Source organism: Mus caroli, unplaced genomic scaffold, assembly GCF_978045245.1.
Source record: "Mus caroli unplaced genomic scaffold, Mus_caroli_1 scaffold_1, whole genome shotgun sequence".
In the NCBI taxonomy this organism is placed as follows: domain Eukaryota; kingdom Metazoa; phylum Chordata; class Mammalia; order Rodentia; family Muridae; genus Mus; species Mus caroli.
Window position 1 is genome coordinate 177,853,885 of NW_028227256.1, and position 22,398 is coordinate 177,876,282.

Here is a 22,398-nt window from a genome sequence, read left to right on the forward strand (position 1 = left end):
GTCAAATGTATTCAAACCACCACATTCTACTCCCTAGCCCCCATAGGCTTGTTCAAACACATGAGTCTGTGGGGGCCAGACCTAACATAACATAATAAAAAAATACATTTAGTCCAACTTCCAACATCCTCATAGTTTATAGCAGTCACAACAATATTAAAAGTCCAAAGGTCAAAGTCTCTGCTAAGACTCATCCAATCATTTAACTGCAATCCCCAAAGCAAAACAGGAAACCAACTGGTCAGACTCCTAACTCTGCATCTCCATGTCTGATTTCTAGTTCCTTTCAGCATTGATGACTGCAACAAACTTATTTCTCTTGGGCTGTTTCTATTCTTAGCAGCTTTCCTTAGCAAGTATCCCGTGGTTCTGCATCTCTTAATATTTTGGGGTCTCTAAGTCAACTTCAGCTTCACAGCTTCTTGTTTCAAAGTCTGGATCCACACATGATCTTCTGGGCTCCTCCAACGGGCTGGCATCACTTCTCCTGCTCTACCCTCTGTAGCACCCTCGACTCTGATCGACTCCACTCCACTGCTGCTCTGTTCTTGGTGGTCATCCTATGGTAATGCTATCTCCAGTATTTCAGGGTCTTCTGCTGCAACTAGGCGTCACCAATAGCCTCTCATCAGCTACCTTTATGGTGCCAAACCTCAACTCCTTTGTATGACCCCTTCAGTTCTGGGCTGACAACTGCAACTGAGGCTGCACCTTCACCAATGGCCTTCCCTGGTTTCTCACAGTGCCAAGCCTCAGCTGCTCTCCATGCCCCTTCATCCCTTCAAAACTATTATCACCTGAGCGATTCTTACACATTACCAAGTCCCGCTGCAGCTCGAGGTACAACCTTGGCTATCTCTGGCACACAGCCTCTTTGTGCTCTCAGAAAACACTTCCCAGAAGATTTCACCTCAGTGATACGGGCTTCTTCTTAATCGCCACTAATTTCATAGCTCCAGCTACCCAGCATCAGTTGTCCCAGTAGTCCCTTCTATTCTTGACTGTAAAGCCAGAGCCACATGACTAAAGCTTCAAAGTTCTGCTCCTTCCTGGGGCTGGAACATGACCCCTGTTATTCTGTTACCAGCTTTCTGTTTTCCAACTTTCTCACTGCCTAAGATTGACAGTCCTAAAACTTGCTCTGTAGATGAACCTTGAATTCAGAGATTTGCATGGCTCTGTAGATTGACCTTGAACTCAAGAGATCTGCATGGCTCTGTCTTGTGAATACTGGGATGAAAAGTGTCTACTTCACCTAGAATTTAAGCTTTTCTTCACCTAGAATTTGCTCTGTCCCAGGCTGGCCTTGAACTCAGAGATTATTAAAATATTAAAAATGAACCACTAAGTGCCCTCACTCCATCCAGTTACTCTCTGCCAGCCAACTCTCCGGCAGGGCCAGAGCTCCTGAGTTCCCCTTGCTGCCACGCTAGCCCCGTGCAATGCCTGTCTACACCGCGGTCAGCTCCTGCAACACTCAGCAAACTGGTAGCAACAAAACCCTAGAAGCTTATAATTAACAAGTCAGATTTATATATCAATAAATTCTCAATTCACAAGATGCTCACACAATAATTTCCAGGCCAATTGATAATGGTAAAAGCTGCCCACCTAGAATAGACAAGTTATTCTAATTATTCTATCCTTTGTTTTATCATATCTACCATTTTATTCCTTAAAACAACATTTATCAATACATGTTTTTAACTCCAAGTACTTACAGAGAATTTCATTGCTTTAGTTATATTACATCTTTGCCTTAGGTTGGGTTTTTGGTGTGTGTCAGGGTGGTGAGTGTATATGTGTGTGTATGTATGTATATATATATATATATATGTATTTTATGCAGAGTATCAGGCAGGGCTGAAACTTACCATGTAGCCCAGACTCAATTCGAACTAAAGCTCCTCCTGCCTCAGATTCCCAAGTACAGAGATTTCCACTACCTGCCATACCCAGCCTTGGCTGGTTCTTTATCTATTTAATGTCTTTCCTTTGCCTCTACCCCTAAGCCTGTTCATACAGTTTCCTGTTTTTTATCTTGTGAGAGTTACTAACTCTGCTTAGACCATCCATCCACCAGCTGTACAGATGCCTTGTCACTCCTTTTCCTCTGCATTTGGAATGCAGTTTACCCCTCACTTAGCTGTAGCTTAAGGACTGAGAGTCTCAGTTTATACCTGAAATTGTCTCTATCAGGAAAGTCTAATGCATTTTATGTTTCAAATTACTCTCTTACTACAATTAACGACTAATGTACTTTCTTTCCAGTGTCTCGCCAACTTAAACTGTAATTTAATAATTGGGATTATTTATTTGATCGGCAGTTAGGTAGTTGTGTGGAACAGTTTGGTGAGGTGAAGAAGGTCTTAGTGTGGTAGTTTTCAACCTATGGATAAAGTCCTTTGGCAAATCCCTATTTCTAAAAGTATTTATTATATGATTCATAACAGAAGCAAAATTACAATCATGAAGTAGCAACAAAAATAATTTTATTGTTGTGGTCACCACAGCATGAGGAACTGTTTTAAAGGGTCACAGCATTATGGAGGTAGAGAACCACTAGAATAGACCATTTTTAAAATACTGTATATAATTTATCCAAGTTGAATGTATGTCTTGAATTTAATAAACTATGGGTTCATTTTATATGTTAATTTGAAATAATTGTTTAATAATAACTTTGATTTTAGAAAAAAATCCTTCTATTTGACAGTAATTTTTCAATTGCTTAGTCTTTGGCAACTTAACTCAGAGTATGCTAAATCTGTCTTATATAATTTTCCCAAATGAAGTGAAATTTCCAATATTTTAATCCAAAAGATGGGGAAAATAAAAATTAACTGCTCTTTCTGGCTAAATACTGCTATTGTTATACATATCTGTATTCTGCTTTGCATTCACTTAGACTGTATGTCTGAATTAAAGTGGGGTTTTGTTTGTTTTTGTTTTTTTAAAGAAGTGAATCATTTGGAACAACAACTTGAAGAAGCTAATTCTGTAAGACGAGAACTAGATGATGCTTTTAGGCAAATCAAAGCTTTTGAAAAACAAATCAAAACTTTGCAGCAGGAAAGAGAAGAACTAAATAAGGTAAGCATATATGAACGGATCCTTAAAGCTGCTTGTACATGCTTCATCTTCTATAATTAGAATATTGTATTCCTAGTAAATGACAATATATATTTTTCTATAAAAATCTGAAATAAAATTTTCATGCTAACCTAAGATGATAATTTAAAGTTTTTTGAAGATTGATTTTATGTTTAATTATGTGTATATGTGCGCTTGCATAGGGGTATGTGTACCTAAATATATGTGCCTGTTGAGGCCACAGGCATTGGGTACTTTAGCACTGGAGTTACAAGCAGTTAAAAGTTGCCTAACATGGGTGCGGGCACCTGAGCATGGATCCTCTGCAAGAGTAGTAATGCTCTTACGCACTGAGCCATCTATCAACCCCTACATTTTTAAATAATCATTTTGGTATATATTTCATTCTTCATTAGCAAGCAGTAAGAGAACTCAAATTCTTGGGTTTTAGAGTGCAAGTCTTTTGTTCATTTGGAAAGTTAAAAGTCTTGACTTAGAAAGGAATATAACTGAAAAAGATTAAAAAAATAGTAGTGCTAGAAAGATGGCTCAGTGGTTAAGTACACTGACCGCTCTTCTAGAAAGGTCCTGAGTTCAATTCTCAGCAACCACATGGTAGCTCACAACCATCTTTAATGGGATCCGATGCCCTCTTCTGGTGTGTCTGAGGGGAGTGACAGTGTACTCACATAAAATAAATAAATAAATCTTCGAAAAAAAATAGTAGGCTCTAATGTCTATAAAAATTTTAAGTACAGATTTTAGGTCTTCAAGTGATATTTTATTGTAGTGTTAATTTATATTTTCTAATTTCTAATGTGGTCATGTATCTTTGACATATATCTATTCATTATATATTTTCATTATAACTTACTGGTATAAACACTAATAGGTTATAATGTAAATTCACTTCCATGGTTTACTTATTCTTTAAATATCATTTTTTTTCAAAGTAGTATGGGAAAAAAGCTAAAGTAATTTTCATAAGATCTTTATGTAACATTTAAATGGTACCAAGCATAGCAACAAAATTTATTCATAACTAAGATTATATAACAACACAATTGAGAAGATACTATTTAAGCAGTAGGGAAAAGATTTGAATCACATATTGGGAAGTACTATGGGTTTCATTAGCAACAACAAAAAATTAGGACTAATGGTAGCCTATGCAGTTGAGAGATGAGTAGTTCAGATCACAGTATACTTTGTATTTAATGGCTTTATATACAAATACTGATTATGAAGAATGAAGTTTTTCTGGGGGTATGTCTTATTACCGGTAAGGAAATGGAGTTAGAAATAAGACAACCTTATGCTGATTAAGGAGCAATTAGAGAGTAAATTGAATTAGATGAGTACATTGTTATCTTCCACTTACTGCAGCTTTGAGTTTTGGGTTCTATGATACATCTGAATCCAGGCTCACATAAGAGCATTTGGCATTTGTGGCAGCAGTTCTCTTTCCTTTAGTAATAAGTAGCAATACTAGTGACTTATGAGTTTTTATTTATTGGCATTATTATATATTCTAATTTCATCAACATAATAAGCATAAATATCCGGTATTTTGACTTATAGGAACATGGTTGTTTTGGCAATTTTTAGTACATTTTAATCCTAAAAAATTCTGTATGTATATTTTGAAAAGACATTATTGCTGAAAAGAAGGAGCTTGTAATAATAAATAAATAACGATGTGATTTGGATAGTGGTTACAGTGAAGAGAAAAAAATTCATTTTCTTTGTGTCCTAACGAATGCTTGTTTGCTTTTGTCTTTTTTATAACAACCATTCTGACAGAGGTAAAATAATACCTAATTCTGGTTTGATTTCTCTTTTCTGTGGTGATTGGTTTATCTTGGATAGCTTTATGTAGCTCTTGACCATTTTTCCTGTGTCTTTCTTGGAATACTGTCCATCTGGGTCCTCTGCTTTTTTGTAATTACTTTGGCAAATACCTTGTTTTTAGGATAATGTTAAAATGTTTTCCAGTATTGTATTTTTATGTTCTTTCATGTGTTGCAGAAGTTTCTGTGCTGAGTGGTGTTTCATATGCTGCACCTTTTTCTCTTAGTCCTGTCTATATTGAGACTTTGGTCTTACGTAATGTTTTCTTCTAGTCTGTTGCTTTGTCTAATTTCTTAAGTGGTCAGGTCTCTCTACCACATGTCCATTCATCATTTTATGTTATTTCTTTTACAAAATGCCTTATTTTTTACATGTTTTTCTGTTTGACTGTCTTTTGATATTTATAAGAATTCTTTAAAAATTTCAAAGTCGGGCTGGTGAGATGGCTCAGTGGGTAAGAGCACCCGACTGCTCTTCCGAAGGTCCAGAGTTCAAATCCCAGCAACCACATGGTGGCTCACAACCATCCGTAACGAGATCTGGCGCCGTCTTCTGGAGTGTCTGAAGACAGCTACAGTGTGCTTATGTATAATAAATAAATAAATAAATAAATCTTTAAAAAAAAATAAAAAAAAATAAAAATTTCAAAGTCTTTGATAAATGCCCAGGTTTAAGATGCCTGCCAGTAAGCTTCTCTGTTTACTCTCTCTGACTAACCAGAGCTTGTGAGTATAATGTACATTTGTCAATATAGTTAAATTAGTACATTTGCTGGCTTATACACTATTAGGAAATCCGGGGTTTAAAAAAAAAACTCCTAACTTTTAACCTTTTTTTTTTTAAGATTTATTTATTTTATGTATATGAGTACACTGTAGTTGTCTTCAGACACACCAGAAGAGGGCATCGTATCCTGTTACAGATGGTTGTGAGCCATCATGTGGTTGCTGGGAATTGAACTTAGGACCTCTGGAAGAGCAGTTGGTGCTCTTAACCACTGAACCATCTCTCTAGTCCTTATCTTTACTTTTTAATGTCTGCTCTTTGATAATTATCTCTGTAAACACTGGAAACTCACTTTTGTTTCCATGTTGCTACTGGGATCTTAACTCAGTGCTCCTTTTGGTCACTGGTCCTTGTGATCACTGTGGAAAGAATTCCAGTGAGACAGAGAGACACAGCACAGGCTAGAAGTTAGGTGGAATTTACTGTAGCACAAAGTAGAATACCTTCAAGGGGTGAGGCGGGCAGGAGCCAGAGACTTTTTTTTTTTTTTAATATAGAATAGAGTTTATTCAGGGCATGAGGAGGGGAGTTAAGAGGGTAGTAGAGGTGGGGGGAAGAGAGAGAGGGAGGAGAGGAGGGGAGGGGAAGGGAGGGGAGGAGTAGAGGCTGGCCATGAGCACATAGAGAGAGAGGAGGGAAGGGGACGGGGACTGGGGAGAGCAAGGGAGCAAGAGCCCAAGAGAACAAGAAAAGGATAAGGCCACAGAGACCTTTACAGAGAACTGCAAGTTCTCAAGGGATGAGAGTTCACAGTGTGTCTTTCTACACTTAGGTAGGCTTTATACCATTGCAGAGACTTTTGAACAGTTTTTCTGAAGGGTGTTTCATTGTCTAGGTGATTGACAGGCCATTTGGATCAGCTTTTATGGGAAAGGATGGCAATATATCTTTGTTATTTTTTTGTTTTGTTTTGTGGCTGTGGTTGTTGTTTTTGAAGGCCTTTAGCCAGACAATAGTCTCATAAATTCTAAATGTGTGTCCACTCAGCCAGGGCTAGAGAGGAGGTAAAGCCATGTTGTTGGCCAGTGACCAAGCATCCTGCTGCTGGCTATGAGGGAGGGGTTTGCTCCTTTTAAACTTCAAAGTGCCTAGTACCTAACTAGCTGCCTAACAGTGTGTGATAAGAACTCAGTTTTCCTTTTCCAATATGGCTAACCAGTTATTGTATACATAATAGTTGTTCTCTTCTCAGTTATGCAATGGCACCTCTGTCATATAGCAAATTCTGCTTACATTAGCCCATATTGATAGAATTTTGATTGAAATGACATCTCATCACTGATCAGTTACAGAAGAGTTAATTGTATTACATTACAACAAAGTATATATATGTTTATTATTTTGAGTATACACATGAACAAGAGCATGGCAGATTGTTGTTTTTATTTGTATTTAGTAAGTAACAACCATATGTTTCTTGTCATAGTTAGGGTTCCCAATGTTGTGAAGAGATACAGTAACCAAGGCAATTTTATAAAGGACAACATTTAATTGGGGCTGGCTGACAGGTTCAAAGGTTCAGTCTATCATCATAATGGGAGGAAGCATGGCAGCATCCAGGCAGACATGTTGCTCGAGGAGCTGAGAGTTCTGCAACTTGACCCAAAAGCAGCCAGGAGGGGATTGTCTGCCACACTGGGTGGAGCTTGAGCATAGGACCTCAAAGCCCACCCCCACAGTGGTACACTTCCTCCAACAAGGCAACACGTATTCCAACAAGGACATTCCTCCTAATAGTTCTACTCTCTGTAGGCAAAACATTCAAAAGCATGAGTCTTTTGGGGCCAAACCTATTCAAGCCACTAAAGTTCTTCTACATCAGTTTTTATCTCCTATGCAATGCTCTGAGAAGTAACTGGATACTGCCCTTTAACTGAGGAGTCTTTAAAAAAGAAGAGTAACCTCCAAAATATTTATCAATGGGTTAGCATAGAAGGAAGGGGCACTACTGCTCTCCTACTCCTTTTTGTCTGAGTTTCCTTCGGAATCTGAAGAGAAATGTCTTGGACCTCTTCCCTGTGCCGTTGGAATGAAAATGAACTCTTCTAGGCCTTAGTTAGTCCTCAAATGACCAGCTTCACAAAAGACGTTCCCATACATAGTCCAGGGCATGTGCAATCTTGAAATGCCTTCAGAAGGTAAATGGAATTTTCTTACTATTGAAATTTGTTATGAATTACATTGTATGGCTCACATTTAGGAAAGGCCCCAGTTTTAGTGACATTTGTTCTGGTGATCTAATTGTGTAAAACATGAAAGCTGTTTTTGTCCAGTGCCATGGTCTTTTAAAACATAAATATGATATCTTTTCATATATTTAAAATGATTTAAATTTGGTAGCATGCTTGCCTGGCATGTGTACAGCATTGTGCTCAGTCCCCAGCACTGCATAAGCAAGCATGCTGATGACTGTACTCCCAGCCCAAGCCGTGTGTGGGCAGAAGGTAAGAAACTCAAGCCTGGCATCCAGGAATTGGAGGGAGGGAAGACAAAGGAAAAGAAAGAAATGTAATGAAAGTACTCTTTAGTGAAAGGTTTTGCCTTTCCTTAAATTTGTTATTCAATTATTTCATATTTTAAATATCTTTAAATTTTAGGGCTTTTGTTATTGGCTTTGGTTAGCAGTTCTGGTTCAACATTGCTGAATTCTAATTAACAATATATATATTTTTTAGTTCTTTTCAAAAATTTCTACAAATAATAGCTTTGTTTCTAACTTAGGTTTTTTTGTGGTGTCTGTCTTCTCTAAGCTTACTGTGTTAGCTGGGACGTCAGTATAATGCTGAATAGAAATAGTAAGAACAGGCATTTTTGTGGATTGATTTTTTTTTTAAGGATTTATTTATTTATTTATTATGTATATAGCATTCTGCCTGTGTGTGTGCCTACAGGCCACAAGAGGGCACCAGATCTTTTTATAGATGATTATGTGCCACCATGTGGGTGCCGGGAATTGAACTCAAGGCCTCTGGAAGAGCAGCCAGTGCTCTTAACCTGTGATCCATCTCTCAGCACTGTGTTGACGATTTTAAAGAAAATGACTCTAACATTTACCACTAAGGCTTGTTGCATATGTTTTAGTAAAATATTTTCCAGTAGATTAAGGGAATTACCTTTTATTTTTATTTTGCTTCTCAATTTTTACTATTAAGAATGAGTTACTGACTTTATGCAATGCTTATTCCTATATATCATTTATATGATTGTTTCTACTTTTAAAATATATGCCAAGTTGAATTAACAGAGTTTTTTTTAATATATGAAACACACTTCCGAGTCCAAATTACTCATGTATCATTTGCTAATGATAATATGATAGCATAGATCACAATTATATCAGATTGTTTAATAGCATTATTTAAGCACCATTCACATATGTGTCTATATATAATATTAGTATGTCTATGTATAATATGTATAAATATATGTATACATGTGTGAATATATACATCTATATGTGCATATGTATTCACACATATACACATGTGGCTGGTGCTTAAAACAATCTTCAATATAATGTGATCTATGTTATCATACTATGTAGCACATTTATATGTATATTGTTTCATCTTCATAAAGACCCATGAGTTCTGTATTGTTTTATTTTTCTTGTTTGACTAACAGTGAAGACTGAACACTGAGCTGTTCGCTTGCCTAGGGTCATTAGTGATAGAAGGAGGCAGAGCTGGCCTTTTTATATTGAGTCTAACTCAAAAGCTCATGTCTATGAATTTTATGCATCCCTGGAAATGATTTGCTCATAAAAAGTTTTTTTTTTTTTAAATCTCTGAATTAAATTGGCTTACACTCTTCTCTTTTACTTCTCCTGGCTTTTTTATTATGTGGTCATGCTGGTCTCAGAATGAGTGAGGCAGTGCTTCCTTCTTATTAGAAAGGCTTTCTGTTTCTTATGGGAACTTCCTTTCTGTTTCGGACTACATATTTCCCATATAGCTTTACTATAGCACCAGATTTTAGTATATATGAAAGGGTTGTTTTTTAATTTTATAGTTTTCAGTTTTGAATATTTCTGTATTTATGATTTTTCTCCATGACAAGTGATTTTTTATAAGTGCATCTTAAAGTTTTTACTGTACATGATTAAATCGTTGATTTTGATTTCATAGCTTTGCATTGAAGCATGTGACCTGTATATCTGGCATCTACTGAGCTTGGCTTCATGGCTTAGGTTTTAGTATTATTTTAAAAATATTTAGTGTATATTACTGAAAAGAGTATGTATTTCCAAAACAGGGTGCAAATTTCTATATATAGAAAGCTTATTAGAATTTCTCAAATCCTTTTGCCAGGGGAGGGATGTAAGACAAGGTCCCATTGTGTAGCCCAGGATGGTCTAAACCAGGCTGACTTCACACTGCCTGGAGCCCTCCCAGGCACTGGCTTTATCAGTATGGGCTGTACTTCAGGTTGTCGGTATAGGCATTGTTCTGCTTTCTTGATAATTAATGATTAGGACATTGGAATTGAATTCCGGTGCTGATCAATTTTCTAATGTTCTCTAGTTTGGGCAGTTTCTTTTTTAATGTACTTTAAGACTTCTCTACCCTAAATTTAGAATTTACTAAATGTTGGAATGGTCTGACTTCCTGTTGAGTGTTGTGATTGCTTGGTAATATTCTATATTCCTAACAATGGTTTTTCTGCTAAGGTCTAGATTTTGTTTATCTGGTATAACAAATGACCTTTATCTGGTGAGTTTGGCCCTTTATATCTATGTTCATTATTAATGTTGCTTTTTTTTTTTTTTTTTTTTTTTGCTTTTTAGTTGTCATACTGTGCTTTTGTGTTCTTTTAAAAAAACAAAATGTAACTGTACCAAAATACACATAGCATAGTATTTCCTATCATAGCCATTTTGAGGCATTATTCATTAGGGTTAAGTATATGTGTATTGCTATTTGCTTGGTTATTTTTTGTTTTAAGCTCTACTAGCTCTGGTCTTTGGTATTTGCATTTTAACTTTACTATCCATATTAACAAAATCTAAAAATATTAACTAGTTACTGAAATTTTTCAGTGCCTCTATTTGTGTTACTTCTTTCCAATTTATGTGTGGTCTACACAGATATTTAGTATGTATATTTATTAGTAACTATAAATTAGACATTTAATATAATGTATGGCATTTCTTTACATCCATGTGTACGAGGGTCTCAGTCCTTGATTTGCTGTGTGTTCCATTGTCAGTCTCCAACCTTCATCCTGAGGTAAAGCTGTAGACTCCCTTTAGTGCAGATAGTGGCAACCTCTGTCAATTTTCACTATACTTTGGAAGTAATTTTTCTGAGTATACAGTAGTAATTTCTTATCTCTTAGAAAGTTTTCCCACTCTTCCTGATACCACTTGTGACTTCTGAATTTGATTATCTAATTTTTGTTTTTCTGAGAGCAGAATATAACTGATTTTCCTACCCATCCCAACTTTTTAAAAAAAGATGTATTATATTTGTGTGTGTATGCATGTATGCAATGTGAATATTCACATGCACATGTGTGCATATGTTGTTGTATGGGTGTAGAGGTCAGATTAACAATTTGCAGAAGTTAGTTTTCTCCACCTTTTGGGACCCATGGATCAAATTCAGTACCATTACCCACTGAGCTATCCTACTGCCTCTCCCCACTTTCTTTCTTTTATTTATTTTTTAATTTTACATGGATGGGTGTTTTGTTGGCATTATTTTCGTGCTTGGTGCCTAATGAAGCTAGAAGAGGACATAATTTCCCTTGGAACTGGAGTTGCAGGTGGTTGTGAGCTGTCTGTCCTACATGGGTACTGGAAGTAGAGCCCAAGTCCGTGGATAACCACCCATCTAGAGGCAACTGCTGAGCCATCTCTCCAGCCCCAAGTTTATTTGGAGATTTTAATTTTTATAGTGTCACCTAGTTTCATTCTTATACATTTCTGGTTTTAGGTTTGGTTTTCCTTTTCTTGACTTATAAAGATTCATATATTATATGTATATGTATACGTATTTTTGCATGTCTAAATGTCTTTCAGATTCCTTTATACACCCGTGTGATAGTTTTTCCTAGCCTTTCCTCATTTCCACACTTTTCTGATGACTCCTTTTATTTCCCCATCTGTCTCATACATTCCACTCTACTGATGCCCAAGCACTGCTGCTGTTGGTTTCGTTTCCTGTTGTTGCCATTGGTTCCTTACAGTGGCTTTGATCTTTGGTTCTTTGTAAATCTGTGGATGTCAGCTCATGTTTATTTGCTCTTAATGTGTGAATAAGCCAAATTTCCTTCCTCCAAAGGCGATGCACGTTTCCTTCTGTTGGGAGGCAGGGAGTTACACTGACCTGAGTCTGCAGAGCACCTCTAAATCAGGAATCTAAGATCAGAGGATTGATCTCCATGTTATTTGTCTTGGGCTTATTTTTCTTAGGAACAATAGACATCTACTTATTGTTTGTAATTATTCATTTTAATTTAAAATAATCTCCCAAATATTTATTAAATTTTACAAATTATCCTGAGCATCCCAGTTTATATTTCTACATTCTACTCTGTCAGCTACCTCTTTGCACTTGCCAGGTCAGTGTACAAATTTGCGAGTTGGGACTAGAAATGGCTCCCTGATTAAAAGCACCAACTGCTCTTGCAGAGGATTCAGGTTCAGTTCCCAGCACCCATGTGGGAGCTAACCTGTAACCTGTAACTTTAGTTCCTGGGTTCTGAAGCCCTCTTCTGCACTCCACAGGTTCTGTGTGCACATGCTGCATATATATAATGCAGACTAAACACAAATACACATAAATACAAATAAACTTTAAATAAGAGTTTGAGAAGGTAAACAAGCTATCATTACTGTCTTTACAAGTAGTCCATTTCCTTCAGTGTTGTCCTGAGGTAAATAATTTTGGCTCTTCAATAACTTAATAGTAGCTACTTTGATGGCCAAATTTGGTCTCTAGGTTGCAGACTTGGTAACATTTTTTTTTTTTATAAAACTGTAGGAACTAGTCCAGGCTAGTGAGCGATTAAAAAACCAATCCAAAGAGCTGAAAGATGCACACTGTCAGAGGAAACTGGCCATGCAGGAATTCATGGAGATCAATGAGCGACTAACAGAATTGCACACCCAAAAGCAGAAACTTGCTCGCCATGTCCGAGATAAGGAAGAAGAGGTGGACCTGGTGATGCAAAAAGCTGAGAGCTTAAGGCAGGAGCTGCGCAGAGCAGAAAGAGCCAAGAAAGAGGTCAGTAGCCAGGCAAATTCCATAGTCTCTGTGGAGTAGTGCTTTAAACTACACTTAGACTAGTTAAGTAATGTGCATTCCGGTCTTTAAGTTTTGAAAAAGTTATTTTGTAGCTTGGTACTATTAACTACTGTGAATCTCGCCATTCAAGCTATACTAACCATGAAATCTGTATATTTCCTTTTATGTTAAAGCTGGAAGTTCACACCGAAGCGCTAATTGCTGAAGCATCAAAGGACAAGAAGCTCCGAGAGCAGAGCGAACATTATTCTAAGCAACTGGAAAACGAGTTGGAGGGACTGAAGGTATTGCTGAGATTTATGCCTCCTAATGAATTTTCTTCTGCATCAGCTCAATAGGAGTGTTGGCCTGTTAGCTCTCTGATGAAGAATGAAAACTACCTCTGCTTCCAATCTCGTATTCTTAATTCTCACTCCTACTAGTAGGAAGCTGATACACATTTGCTAATCACATTCAGTTGTTCAGTGAAGAGTCGGAATCCACACATGACTGCCTCCCTGAACATGTTGGCCTGGCAGTCTGCATACATGTGGAATAAGATTCCAAGGCTCCCCGTATCTGTCATGTTTTTCTTGGTATGACAATATCTAGTGAAGGCAAATAAGGAAAGAAACATGCATTTTGGCTAACAGCTTAAGGGTATTGTTTATCATGGCAAGGATGGTGTAACTGCAGGATCTTAAAGTCATATTGCATGTGCAGTCAGGAAATAGAGAGAGATGAACACTGGAACTCATCTTATTACCAAACAGAGGTAAACATCCTGTCCTTTTATTCAGTCTGGAACTCCATTTAGGGTAGGTCTCTAGGTTTACCCAATCTAGAAACTTGCTCATGAGCATGCACCAAGGGGTTCAGACAGAATGCTAACAGGTTGAGCTACAAAATAATCTCAGTAAATATAAAAAGATTGAATTCTGCAAAGAATCTTCTCTAGCCATGGGGGAATGGAGCTGGAAACCAACAGAAGAAAAACTTTGGTACTCAAAAATATGTGGTTGTTGCACAGCACACCCTGAAACAGCCAGTGAGCCATGGACAACACACCAGGGAATTAGGATGAGATTGGAGGCGCATCACCTCAACTGTGGACATTGTAAGGCCAAGTTCCCAGGGAGACCTGTGCCTGTTTAAAGAGTTAAAGCCTCAAATCAGTAATATAATGAAGCTTTACAGAACAGAGGAGGGGCTGGAAGAGCGAGCTAAACTCACAGATAACAGAGGGAAAGAAAACTCTAAGTAGAGAGCTGGTGGTTGTGGTGTGTATACTAATCAGTGCATTGGGAGGCAGAAGAAGAAAAACAGGAGAGCCAGGTCATTTCGGGTACATAGTTGAAAGTCAGCCAGGGCTACATGAGTTTCTGTCAAAGAAAACAAAACAAAACAGAACAAAAAAATACATAAAAACATTAGGTCAAGTCATGAGCCTCAAACTTTATTTGAGAAGATTAACACAATTGAAAACCCTTTAATTAGATGGAACAGAAAGGGGAGAGAGAAGAGGAAAGGGAAGATGCAGATATTTCACATAAGAAACAAAAGTGGGCATTTTACTATGGCCAGCAGAAAGTAAGAGAACTACATGCCACTAGGATAGGTGACCTAGGTGAAGTGAGTGGCCTAAAGTGACTCACAGTGACACAGAACGTCTGCATGGAACTGCATAGCTAATATAAAGGTTGAGTGGGCAATTCAAAGTCTTATAACAAAAAGTTCATTGCCAGACTTCCCACTGGTGAACTGAACCAAACATTTAAAAAACAGTTAAAATAAGGTTTGTTTGTATTTACTACTTTAAAATTAATAAAATATAACAATAATTGACTTGTAGCTTAAGTGGTTGAATTATGTGATATACAAATATATCAGTACGTTTTTGAGTATCACTGTTGTAAGCCTAATAATTGCTAGCATTCTGTACCTCTAATGTGTTAGGTTGCTAGGGCTGTTACTAATACCAAGTAGTTTACAAAAATGGAATTGATGGTTTGAGTTTGGAGGTAAAGGTTCAGCATTGGTGGGGGAGGCAGATTCTCGTGGGCTTTGGTTATCTCTGATGTTCCTTGGCCTGTAGTAGCTGCATCCCTTGATAGATCTTCATGCTTTGTGGAGTTCTCCTGTGTGCAGCCTCAATGTAACTCTCCTTTCTTGGAGGGCCCCTAATGACCTCATTTAACTCAATTCCTTCTGAAAGACACTTTTTAAATCAGGTCACATCCTCAATTACTAGGTCTTCAACATATGAATTTTGGGAGAGTGGGGATATATGTTATCATCATGTTTATGTGTGATTTTTTTTTACTACTAAAATATTTTTATTATGTTTTCTTATTGCTTGCTTTAATATCCAGACTTTTTGCTTATCTTTCACTGTCATTTTAAGTACTAGAATATCATTTGGGCTCTTTTCTGGAAAACAGTTGCATGGATGTAATATTTTTTAGTTTTCCTTACAATATTCATTTCTGCTAAGTTTAATATGCTAATCAGAATAATTAAACTTTCTGTGATACAAGACTGACATCCATTCTGTTGATAATATTTCTGAATTTAATGAATGAATTTCTGATATTTCACTATATTTTGTCTGATGGCTTGAAATACTTAAACCTGAAAAACTTAACTGAGTTCTCTCTCTTGAAGTAATACTTTGAATTTCTAGATTTAATTAAGTACTTACTAAAATCAAGGGTAGCTGCTGAGAGGGTTATTCGGACTTTCACCCTGTTGAAGCAGTGCATTTATTAATGTGTTCAGTTTCCGTTGTTACTAGCAAGAAAACATTTGATTTGTGGCAGGTTGGTCATTTTTGCTCATTATTTAATTTCATTTTCAGTTTTTTATTTGGCTTTTGAATTCTTTCATAATACATGATTCATCTGTAATTTAAATTAGTGATCTCATCAAGTTTTAATTTCAGGCGAAATTTTCTTTGAAACGTCTTAGGCATATTTGTTGCCATCCCAACAAGCAACTAGCAGAACAGCAAAGACGTTCTTAACGTGATTAGAGTTGTCAAATGTGACTGTGTGTCTGTGGGGCACAGACAGTGGGACTTCAGAGGTGCTGCTTCACATGCAAAAAAGCATGTGAAGGAAGGGAGATGAATATGTCAACTGGGGCTGGAGAGGTGCTTAGGAGTGCTCACTGCTCTTCCAGAGCACCCTTATTTGGTTACCAGTATCCAAATTCGGCAGCTGGTAATCGCCTGTAACTATAGCTATAGGAGAGTGAGCACCCTCGTCCAGCCTCCATAGCACATACATATGTGGCATACAGACACACAGGCACACACATATATGCATAAATAAAAATTCTGAAAGAGCAAGAATCTGACTTCCTCTGACTCTTCCGTTCGAGCAGTTTCACATTCAGAAACTTGTGGATAGTCTGTATCTGGCTCATGGCAAATATTCCTTAGTGAGTGGTCACACTGCAGTGGGCGCCCTCTACCATTGCCTCTGGCCCACACTACTTCCTTTTTGTACTATTTAAATTATGTATTGCACATGTGTAAGAGAGATGGTGTTTATCTCTCTACATGAAGTCAATCAACAGTTGACTTAGTTAGGGTTACTGTTGCTGTGATGAAACACCAGGACCAAAAGCAATTTGGGAAGGAAAGAGTTAATTCGGCTTACACTTCCACATCACTGTTCATCATCCAAGAAGTCAGGATGAGAACTCAAACAGGGTAGGAACCTTGAGGCAGGAGCTGATGCAGAAGCTATGGAGGGTGCTGCTTGCTGATTTGCTACTCATGGCCTGCTCAGCTTGCTTTCTTATAGAACCCAAGGCCACCAGCCCAGGGTTGGCACCACCCACAATGCACTGGTTTCTCCCCCCAGTCAATTCAGAAAATGCCCTTTAGGCTTGACAGCATAATCTTTTTTTTTTTTTTTGACAGCATAATCTTACAGAGATATTTCCTCAGTTGAGGGTCCCTCCTCTCAGATGACTCTAGTTGACATAAAACTATCCATCACACCAGCATTTTTGCCCTAATGTCAGGCTTCCCCCAAAGAACACGGTGTCCTTCAGCTCCTGCTCTCTCGCTGTAATATGTAATGAGCCTATATAAGTATGTTCTTTTAGTTTTAAAAATTCTATTGCTGTATACTTGGACAACACTTTAGAGAATAAGAATGCCCCTGAGAAATTAAAAAACCTGAGAACTCTTAGAATTTCTAGCCTGTGTGTTTTTGCTTATGTGTAGGTAACTAGCAGAGCCTTCAGACTCTGCATAGCTTCTCTTTCTTTTTAAAATATATTTTATTTGAGAATTCCATATATGTGCACAGTATATTTTAATCATATCCATTCAGACTGTCTCTTTCAAACTCCTCCCAGAATCTCTCAAGGAATGCCCATGCAGACTTCATGTCTTTTTCCTCATTACCCTACTGAATCCAGTTAGTGCTGCCTGCATGTGTATTTGTAAGGCCACTCACCAGCAAGGGCAGTTTACCAGAAGCAAGACTCCTGAGGTAAACTGACTATTTCTTCTCCAATAGTCAATGGCTTCTTAACTAGGTGTGAAGCCTTGTGAGCCCCTCCTTGATCTGCACTGGAATTTGGGCTGACTTGGTCTTGGGAAGGTCTTGGGCAGACAGCCACAGCTGCTGTGAGTTCATGAGCACAATGCCCTGTTGTGTCCGGGACACTGGTGAAGGGCTCCTCCCCATCTGTCTGTTACAGACCTCCTCCTTCTCTTCCGTAACGTGGTCCCTAAGCCCTGTGGAGAGCAGTATGATATAGAGCCGAGGACTTCACCCTTGATTGTACTCTGTACACTGACCAGTCAAGAGTCTCTGTATTAACCACTGCCCACAAAAACAAAGACTCTTATGCAGTGGGGGCTGACAACTGCATGGGTATAAAGGCGAGTATGGAGGAGACAGCTTGATGTTCATTTGCAAGACTGTAGGTTTTCACTGGAGCCATGTTTTGGGCCCTGTTTACAGTACTAGGCAAGAGTTCCATTCCATGAATCAGGCCTTAAATTCAGCCAAAAAAGTAGTTAGTTACTCCTGTAATATTCATGCATCCTAAGTTCTAAAACAAGGCATTTTAACTAAAGTTTTCCTCCTTTGGCTGGGCATGATGGCTGTCTTGGTTGGTTTTTGTCAATTTAACACAAACTTAGACATATCTGGGGAACAGGGATATTAATTGAGAAAATGCCTCCATAACACTGGCCTATAGGCAATTCTGTGGGGCATTTTCTCAATCAGTGATTGATGTCTGAGGGCCTAGCCTACTGTGGGCAGTGACGCCCTCAGCAGGTGGTCCTTGGTTCTTTAGGAAGAAAGCAGGCCTCTTCCACAGCCTCTGCTTCAATTCCTGCTTCCAGGTTCTTGCCTCGACTTCTCAGTGATGGCCTGTGATCCGAGAGTTCTAAGCTGAAATAAACCTTTTTCTCCCAAGTTGCTTTTGATCATGGTGTTTATCACAGCCATAGAAACCCTGACAAAGACAGTAGGCCATGCCTGTCACCCCAGTCCTTAGGCTTTGGGAGCAGAATGAATGTGGGGCTAGCCTGGACTAGAGTGAGTTCCATCATGGGCTAAGTGAAATTCTCTATTTTAATGCTTTCCCTAAAAGTTAAGAGACTTGCTTTTTCCTAATGCAGATATAAAGATGTTTGACCTTTGAGATTTCTTTCTGTACAGTTACAAACGCCTAACTCAACCATGCCTTCCCCCATTTTAATCTTTGAAAGACATGAACATAATGCAACCTTTTTGACTGTTACTTACTACATATAAGATGACAGATTTTTTTTTCCTTAAGCATATGTCAACAATAATCCTAGACAGAAATTTAAATGTTGTGCTGCTTAGTTTTCATCAACTTGATATGAGCCAGGGTCACCTGAGAAGAAGGAGCCTTGATTGAGAGAAGGCCTCCATCAGATCACCTGTAGGCAAGCTATAGGGCATTTTCCTAATGAATGATTTATATGAGAGGCTTCAGATCACTGGAGGTGGTGCCTAGTCAGGTGACTCTGAGTAGCATGTGTAAATGTAACCATGGGGGTGGTATTTCTATGCCCCATTTGCTCCTAAGTGATGGCAAGTGTTGCTATGCCCATTCTAGCCCATTCCAGCTCCCAAATAAATGACACAGAGACCTGGTATTTTTGTAAAAAGACTTCAAGCATTATGCTGGGCACATTCTGAGCTATTCTAACCCAGCTATGTTGTGAATATGCCAGCCATGTGATCTTTACCTGCATCTGAATCTTGCCCTTACCTGCATCTGAATCTTGCCCTGGTTCGCTTTGGTCCACATTTATCCTCATAGTTGTTCTTTCATCATGATCTTATGGTGAATCCCCCTGGTCTATTTCTGTAGTCTTTCCCACCTCCCTTCTCTCCCTTTCTCTGTGGTCTCTTTGGGACCCCCTGACTGCGATTGGAAGTCCTGCCGTCTTCTCTTCTGCCCATCTGATTGGCTGATCAGCTCTTCATTAACCAATCAGAGGTGATGGAAAACAATTTTTACATAACACGAAGACTGGAGTACAAGCAAATGTTTGAGCATAGAAATTAATATCTGGAAACACAGTGCACAAAACCATCTCCCAAAAGGCATAAGAAATCAGGCTGAGAAAGCCAGTAAGAAGCACTCCTCTGTGGTTCTATGTTAGTTCCTGTCAGCAGGTTCCTGCCTTGAGCTCTGCCATCACGTCCTTCCATAATGGACCATACATAACCTGTAGGATGTAATAAGCCCTTTCTTCCCTGGGTTGCTTTTTGTCAAGGCCTTTATCATCACAACATTTAAACTAGGAAAAATTTAAATCAAGAAATCATATAAATGCCAACAAAAAGTTTAAATTAATTTCTAATCTTAATATGCAGGCTTTTTAAAATATCAATGACACAGAGTATATAAACAGAGGAACATTATTTGTAATATGTGGCAGAGAAATAAATAATTGCCATATACATTTTTGAGTGAGAATATATAGATAAATGATGTACCAATATAGTTCCTGATAGAAAGGAGTTATTTCTTATTTTATTTCATTAATCTTTTGTTATGTATATAGCAAAAACAAATTAGTTACTCACCAGGAATCTGCAGCATAGAACATCAGCAAGAGATAACTAAACTGAAAACTGACTTGGAAAAGAAAAGTATCTTTTATGAAGAAGAAATTTCTAAAAGAGAAGGAATTCACGCAAGTGAGATTAAAAACCTGAAGAAGGAGCTGCATGACTCAGAAGGCCAGCAGCTTGCTCTCAACAAAGAGATTCTGGTTTTAAAAGACAAATTGGAAAAAACCAGGAGAGAAAGGTAAGAATCAAGTTATTTTCTCATCTAGCTAATATCTATTGTGTGTATGTTGTGTGCCAAGCCCTAGGAAACTCAAGCAGTAGTCATATACAAGTTTCAGCAGGGAAAAGTCAAGACTGCTAAACAGGCAGTTCTAGTGCAGCGTGGCGAGAGAGCAGCGGAGGGAAGTGTGGAAGCAGCCAAGAGGCGCAAGAAGGACCTTTGTGAACTGTCCAGCAAGAAGTGTGCCCTAGCTGCACCTAAAGAGCAAGGAAGGAGTAAGTAGGGAAGGGCCCAGGAAGAGGTGGCAGAATGTGCTAGGACCCAAAAGAAAGAGAATGTCACACAGTCAGATAACAAATGCTACTTACTGTGGTGAATACACATAGAAAAACAGGAGTAGTAAGAAATGAGACTATGAAAGAAAAATCCACACACCCAGGTAAAGTTGTGAATTAATGTAAGGCCTTTGCATTTTGTCCCAACGGATCAAAGGGAAATTACATAACAGTGCTGCTATTTTGGAATGGTCACTTGCTACCTTGTGCAGAATGATTTAGAAGCATCTAAAGGAATCCAGCTAGAAAACAAGACAGTAGTCCATAGATAGTGTTGAAGTTGGAAGAAAGGGTGGTAGATTCAGAAATTCTGCAGAGAAGACTGACTGCCGGACAGAAGGGGTGGCTGTGAGAACAAGAGCAGAGGGGTCATCAGCACTGAGGTTCCGGGTCGCAGACAACTGAACAGATGCCAGCATCTGTCCTTGTAAATTATATTGAAGGCCACATTCTTGCAGTTGGGTACATTCTTAACGAATGCCAAGTACTGCTGTGCTAGTATAGGAGCAGACAGACTGAGCAGAGTCTCTTTCCTCACTGAGCCTGCTCTCCGTGAGAGACAATGAAGAGAATAGGAGTAGAGCACACTACAAAATGATCCATGCCAAAAACAAAACAAAGGAGGGAGAAGAGCTGCCATGCTGGAGGAAGTTTTACAGAGAAGGTGACTTCCCAGTAAAGAATAAATAAAGTTTAAGCTTCTGCTACTGTGTAAAAAGCACTGTACACAGAGAAGAGCCCGCTCATCTATTCAGAAGTCCTGAGCACACTGTGGAGTAGTAAGAGCTCATGTGACTGCCCCACCTGGGGATCCATCCCATAAACAACCACCAAACCCAGACACTATTGCATATGCCAGCAGATTTTGCTGACAGGACCCTGATATAGCTGTCTCTTGTGAGGCTGTGCCAGTGTCTGGCAAACACAGAAGTGGATGTTCACAGTCATCTATTAGATGGAACACAGGGCCCACAATGGAGGAGCTAGAGAAAGTACCCAAGCAGCTGAAGGGATCTGCAACTCTATAGGTGGAACAATAAAATAAGCTAACCAGTACCCCCCAGAGCTTGTGTCTCTAGCTGCATATGTAGCAGAGGATGGCCTAGTCGGCCATCTTTGGGAAGAGAGGCCCTTGGTCTTCTGAAGATTCTGCCAGGGCCAGGAAGCTGGAGTGGGTAGGTTGGGGAGCAGTGCAGGTGGGGTGGGGGTAGAGTATGGGAGACTTTCGGAGAGGAAACTAGGAAAGGGGATAGCATTTTAAATGTAAATGAAGAAAATATCTAATAAAAAATTAACATTAAAAAAAAAGTAAGAGCTCATGTAAACGACTTTCAGATGCTTAGTAAATGTGGAGCTTTGTATGTGGACGAGGCTGGGTTCAGGGTGAAATACAACTCGGGGTGTCACTCTCTCTGGCGTTAATGCTGTCATCTGAGTGTGATCATTTGGAAAATAAACATAGACGGTCCTTATACTGAGCCCTGGGGCATCCTTGTCTGTAGAAACTGGGAGATGAGGAAGGACTATCGGTGATTCAGGAGAATGACAGGCAAGTGTGATTTCTTGGGACCCTGATCAAGACAGCATATCCAGTCTGTCAGTGTACAGGCTAGTATGAGGTCTGAACCAAGGGAAGAACTACACAGTGACATTTGCACTTAGCATCATGTGACTTTGGTAATGAGTGTCAGTGGAAAAGTGATCACAGGAAGGTGTCCTGAGGGGAGCCAGTAGAACAGTGTGCAAGTAACACTGGTGATTAAAGTTGTCCCTGCACAAGCAAGCAGTTTATCTCG

At 38.7% G+C, this 22,398-nt stretch overlaps 1 protein-coding gene across 13 annotated transcripts in view; it reads left to right on the forward strand.

Annotated features, from left to right (window-relative positions):
* Nucleotides 1-22,398, forward strand: part of Cdc42bpa (CDC42 binding protein kinase alpha) — a 213,741-nt gene that overhangs the window by 122,830 nt on the left and 68,513 nt on the right. For 10 of the 13 annotated variants that reach the window (XM_085843395.1, XM_029475997.2, XM_085843379.1 and 7 more), the window contains exons 12-15: nucleotides 2,960-3,093; nucleotides 12,717-12,959; nucleotides 13,154-13,264; nucleotides 20,038-20,285. In XM_085843395.1, the coding sequence (XP_085699521.1) occupies nucleotides 2,960-3,093; nucleotides 12,717-12,959; nucleotides 13,154-13,264; nucleotides 20,038-20,285 (736 nt within the window). The remainder of the gene's footprint in view (nucleotides 1-2,959; nucleotides 3,094-12,716; nucleotides 12,960-13,153; nucleotides 13,265-20,037; nucleotides 20,286-22,398) is intronic. The other 3 variants (XM_085843388.1, XM_029476022.2, XM_021164511.3) reach the window with 1 other exon arrangement.